The 6,000-nt window shown below is 38.0% G+C and overlaps 1 protein-coding gene across 1 annotated transcript in view; it reads right to left on the bottom strand.

Moving 5' to 3' along the window:
* Positions 1 to 2,726: 2,726 nt before the first annotated feature.
* The window catches only part of PWP1 (PWP1 homolog, endonuclein), a 41,717-nt gene continuing 38,443 nt past the window's right edge, over positions 2,727 to 6,000 (bottom strand). Inside the window, exon 15 of the mRNA XM_063445375.1 lies at positions 2,727 to 3,369. Within this exon, the coding sequence (XP_063301445.1) occupies positions 3,254 to 3,369 (116 nt within the window). The 3' untranslated portion in view covers positions 2,727 to 3,253. The remainder of the gene's footprint in view (positions 3,370 to 6,000) is intronic.

The raw sequence follows: 6,000 nt of genomic DNA, 5'->3' as shown, positions 1-6,000 counted from the left end.
GTCAGGAAAGCGGGTTTGTTTTCCTGACACTATAGTGATCCATTAAAAAATATATTTAAAAAAAAAAGTCCAAAAATTAAAATACAAAATAGTAAGGCACAGTCTCAAATGTAATAGATCTTCTAATTGAAGTATGGAGCTTTATGGGTAGTTTCGCTTAGTACCAGCATATGAAACGAACGCAAAGACAGAGGTGGACCAATAGTGCAATATAATAAAGTGCAATAGGACAAAGAACACTGAGAATAGATGTCAATTCACATATGGTAGAGCTATAACAGCATGTAGAGGTTTTCAATCCTCACTTGTAGGATATTCCTCTAATTATGGTACAGTAGTAAATCACAGGTGGACAATGTTGAGGTAGATCATATGGAATGACAAAGGAAGCAGCGAATAGTGCTCTCTATATAAGTAATAGTAAGATAAGTGGAAATATACTTACAATAAAGTGAGACCTCTAAGATTCAGGCCTGAGTGGTATAATAAATAATTCCAGGTGTCGGGTAAAATATAAAAGAGCATTTTTGTCTGTGGTGATTGCCTTCCAAGAAATAAAGAGCACACTGTCACAGACAGAACGGTTACGTCTTTGTGATTGTAAACGTTGGCATTGTTTGCTCCTGCTGGTGTCATAGGATCCTGCCAAAGTGGTCATTGTGTTGGTCTGGGTTTGAGAATGTTCAACTAGGCAATTATGTATCTTGGTGAGTTATTTCACTTGTACTTGCTGAGAAAAACTCTGTTCCTCCTGCGTTCATAAAGCAGAGGGGTTCTCAACCCAGTCCTCAAGGGCCCCCTACCAATCCAGGATTTAGGGATTACCTAGGTGTGTCTAAGGTGTTTAGAGAGAGGGGAAAAAAAAAAAAAAACTTTGACACACCCAGGTAATCCCTAAATCCTGGACTGGTAGGGTGTCCTTGAGGACTGGGTTGAGAACCCCTCTGCTTTATAAACGCAGGAGGAACAGCGTATTTCTCAGCAAGTACAAGTAAACCATCTAAAATTAACATGCTCAGAGCGCTCATTTTAAATATTAAACCTAGAATCAGTCTTTTCAGAAACACCAGCTGTAAGAGTACTGATCTACATATGCCTCCTCGGAATTCTGAACAGGTCCTTGATCTGCTCACAGTTCCACTCATGCTTCTTGTGATATAAATTAATAAACCGACTCTAAGAGGAAGAATTAGCAGAGATGCAATTGTATTTTATATTTTAAGACATGCCTTTTTCTATTTCATGCCTTGAGCTTTCCTACGTTTAAAAGTACTTTGAAAAACAAACTCATCAGCGAGAACTGCAGATTCTAATTTTTATTTTTTTTTAAACTGTGATGCCAAAAGCAAATATTCAATTGTTCAAGTCTACTAGTTCAAAGAGGCAGAAATGAGACAAGTAAAGGATGACATACAGTTTTACATATTGCTCAAACGCAAGTTGTGTGAGTGTGTATGGGTCAATGGGTGCCATATCATTCTTCGATTCTTGTGAGGGGTGTACAGCAGCAGCAGATACCCATCAAACACAGCATTTCATTGTGCTTTTATATTTCTTCATTGAGTTTCCAATAAATCCCAGTAGATTTTAAATTTCATATTATAGATGTAAAGAAACGACAGTAAAGGGGGTTCATTGTTAGTGTAGGACGCACCTAAGAGGTTTTGCCTTGACATGGCAGGTGAGCTTACATTTAAATGACCATTGCAGTCATAGTAAAAACCTCCTGTTATTAAAATGTGCATAGGGATATGGGATAGTGTGCAAGTAACTTTTTCTTTGGTTTTTATTGTATGTATTGAGGCGGATATGCACTATAGTCATTGCTGCCGTGGAGGAGTCGTGAGAAGTTGAGTGCAGGACTTATTTTTTGTAAATTTGTATTGCATTACACAGCCAAGTTACAGTGCTGCCACCTATCCCATCTGTTCCCTATTAAGGGTAAGTAAGTGTGTATGGGTTTAGAAAAATACCCCTCTCTGAGAATTTCACCTTAAGCTGAAAGAGGCAATGTAAAGTGTTAGTGTAGGACTCGCCTAAGAGGTCTGTCTTGACACGTAGGCTTACACTTTAAGGGGCCATTGGAGTGATACTAAAAACCTCCAGCTATTTAAATAGGCATAGGGACAGTGCGCAAGTTACTCTTTTCTTTGTATGTATTGGGGCTGATGTGAACTGTAGTCCTTGCTGCTGCCCAGGAGTAGTAAGAGTCACAAAGCAGAACTTATTTTTGTATATTTATAGTCAAGGTGTATTTAAAAACAAAACAGTAGATAGAGCAATATTTTATTAATGCCATTTTTTTTCTTGCCATTTTATTCTGCGTTCTTACGTATATTCCTATGCATTTTTATCTGCTATATTTGAGTTCAAATATACCGTTATTTATTAGAGCAAATATGCAATACAGTTTTATTTCATGATTGATTGATTGCATCCGTGCAAAAGGTGAAGCGTCCGTGCATTTGCAGTGTGACTCCTCATCCTTTGGTGTGGACAACACTGGTCCTTGAACTAATTTTGAAAATAACTTTAAAGTCTCCAAAGTACATCAAAGCACTTCAGATACTTCTAGATCCGCAGTAACTCAGATGGATTCAAAATCAGCAGGTTACACAATGTAAGTAGCTGAGAGTGCCTGTTGGAAAAGAGAGCGGACACAAATAAAGCTGCTGCATAAACAACACGAAACACCAAGGATTCTCTTATTATACATTTATTTTTATACCAGTATTTGGAAATGGCCACAAAAACTCTGCAACAGAATCGTTTGGGCTTCATTAATAAATGATTGATTTACATTATGCTGTAAATAAAATGAAGAAAAAAAAAAAAGGGTGAGATTCACTTTGTTGGAATAGAAATCCAATTTATAATTAGCTCAATAGCTTTTCTGCACATTATGTTTTCTATGTTTGGTCTGCTGTGCCATTCAGTATTCCAAACTCCTGTCTGACTAATAACAGCACAGCTGGGGGTATTCAATCCGATAAAATATTAAAGGGAAAATCAGCAACAGTCTATATATATATAAAACTATCATATTAGCCATCTAATATGTGCAGAGCAATAGTTACTGAACGGGATATGGATATCTACTAATCCGGGGAATTTTCTGTCTTGGCGTCCATAAATATTAACGAAAATATCAAGCTGATGTTGAGATCCACATTTCCCTTTTAGTGCCCTAAGGGTACAAGCAGCTTGCCTTATGATCGAGAATAAAGAGAGAACACAACAAATCTCTCCGGTTTTAAGAGTTCATTGTATCGGTGGTGGTGCCGCTGCTGCTTCCTGTGGCGTCGCTGGATGATGAATTAGACAACGTGGAAACCATCAGTCTCTCTCTACCTCCAAAGGCTTCTTTCACTGAGAGCATAAAATAAAATAAAAAAAGGGTTACATTATTATTATTATCATTTTTTTAAAAAAAATGGACCTTGTAGTCCCACCACTGCTGAAATTATATCTTCTGAAGAGCACAGATTGGCCCCCAGGAATGGCAATATCTTTATCAAGCCATAAATTGAAAGTAATTTTTTTTTTTTTTTAAGCAATCAAAATGCACTATACACCATCTGTAGATATACAATTGTGTTTTATAATGGTCGAGTAAACTTTTTAAAAACACAAATCACCGATCGTTGCCTACATTTTGCGATCTGGATTTAAATTCACTACAGTTTGATTGTAGTGATTGAGCCCCTTAAAATAAAATAAAAACGAGGAACTACATATAAGAAGGGATGCAATATAAAGAAAACATTTTATGGTTTGTGATGGATTAAATTTTAATTTCAAATGTGGTTTACGCAGCCAAAATATCTCAAATTTGTGTTATTATCTATGAAACATTGCGCATTTTCCACTTTGTAACAGATATTTGTAATATCCATTTGACTCAGTGTGTCCTAATGTACCTGCTGGGAAAAAGCTATCCCTCTGACGTGCAGGTCACAGTCACACAGCAGAAAATAAATATGCTGATAGCATAGTCATGGAACATACTACATTTGGATGTTCTATGCAGTGATCAGCTATCAGCTATTTATTTTCTGCACTGAGTGTTTATGACCTGCATGCCACAGTGAAGCAGCATTTTCCCAGCAGGAACTTTTCATATTCACTATATAGATGAAATATACTTTTTGCCCTCGGGTTGCATCCCCTCTTCGCAGGGAGAAAGCTAGATTTGGTGGACAGCAAGCCGAATAACATTTGAAATAATCATGAACAAGGTTATTTATTAAAGCGAGACCTTTAAATCCCCTGATTCTTTTGTAGTTTAATAAATTGCAAACTAGAAAGACAGAAAGAGAAATATACATTGTGTGTCCGGTGACACATTGAACAGCACAGGAATCAAAGTAGTTAAAGGGACCCTCTAGTTACAGCTTAATGTAGTTCTGAGTATAGCATGTTCTGGCAGGCATTTTAATGTAAACACTGCCTTTTCAGAGAAATTGCGGTCTAGTAACACCTCTAATGGCAGTCACTCAGACAGCCACTAGAGGTGCTTCATATCTCATTGCTGCACAGTGTGCATCACTGAGTTTCTGCATCTCCACACCCTGCATGGAGGTGTTCAATGTTTCCCAGAGAGAGGCTATGATTTGATGCATCTCTATGAGGAAATGCGGTTTAGTGCAGTGCGGTGTTTTGCCGCACAGCGCAATAGCCTCCAATTGGAAGGCTTTGGATTGTCTTAAATCATCAAGATCGACGATCTCAGCCATGGGGTGGGGAAAGTTGTGACGAGACTGACATGGGAGAATAGGTAAGTTTTAAACCTTTAATCTGCACGGAGAGGGGGGGGGGGGGCAGGAATCTAAACAGTGATTCCTGCACTAACGTGTCAGGAATACATGTTTGTAATCCTGACACCATAGTGTTCCTTTAAGGGGATTCAGAGTAAAACAGATCACATAACTTGAACAGTGAAGGCACAAATCAAAGTTATAAACAACCCCTGGCTAAAAATATATTACAGGTGTAGCTAGTGTTCTGCCTATTTCATGCACAAAAACAAAGCATGTAGTGGGGGGAGGGACAAGACAGTCAGTAATGTATGCTTAATTATTCCCTTTATTTATCAATCTGTGTTATTTACATCTGTCCAGGTTTTGCATATTTCTGCAGTATAACAGCAAGCCCTGAGTCACACCTTTTTTCCCTCAAAGGAACTTCTTTAAAAGATGTATGTACTTTGGGTGCGTACACAGCTCAGCCAATGAGACGTTGGCCGTGGGGCAGAGTCATATCAGCAAGTAGGCCAACGCTAATTACTGTCCTCTTATTATCTCCCCACTTTTCCCAGGTTTTATATACTATAAAGATAAAATGAAGACAGTGCTACCATTTGCTGAGCTATACTGTGAAATCAAGAAGACGTTATTTGAAAGGCGAGGAGTGTCCAAGTGCTTAGCTACACTGCAGTAAGCTGAAAATGGTTATCTATATGCATGTTTGTATTCCTAACAATAGGAAACTACCAACAGTGCAGGAGATAGGAAAATCTAGATTAAATAGACTGTGCAATAAATTATCCAGGCTATTTCCCATGAAGTGTTTAGGAAGGCTGTACAATCAGATCTGATAAGCACAATGTTTTTACTTTAGAGGTTCCTAACTCCTGCTCTGTTAATTGAACTTCAATCACCACCAGGCTACTGCAATCTCTAGAATACTATCAATAGAACAAGAGATAAGAAATTCTAAATTAAACAGACACTACAAGAAAGTTTAAACATTACATCTCTCTTTACAGGAAATGTGAAGGTCACATGCTGGGGAGGTGTGGCTAAAGCTGCATAAACAAAATGATTTAACTCTTAAATAGCAGAGGTTTCAGCAGTGAGACTGCTGGGAAATTATCTATACAACAAAACAACTTAGTTTTAGCTTAAAGAGACACCTTAGGCACCCAGACCACCTCAGCTAATTGAAGTGATCTGGGAGCAATGCTTTTGCACCTAGTGCTGCAATGTAAAACATTGCAGG

The sequence above is a fragment of the Pelobates fuscus genome, chromosome 3 (assembly GCF_036172605.1).
Source record: "Pelobates fuscus isolate aPelFus1 chromosome 3, aPelFus1.pri, whole genome shotgun sequence".
Taxonomy (NCBI): domain Eukaryota; kingdom Metazoa; phylum Chordata; class Amphibia; order Anura; family Pelobatidae; genus Pelobates; species Pelobates fuscus.
Note: the sequence above shows the minus strand (reverse complement) of the source record. Positions and strands in the feature narration are given on the sequence as shown.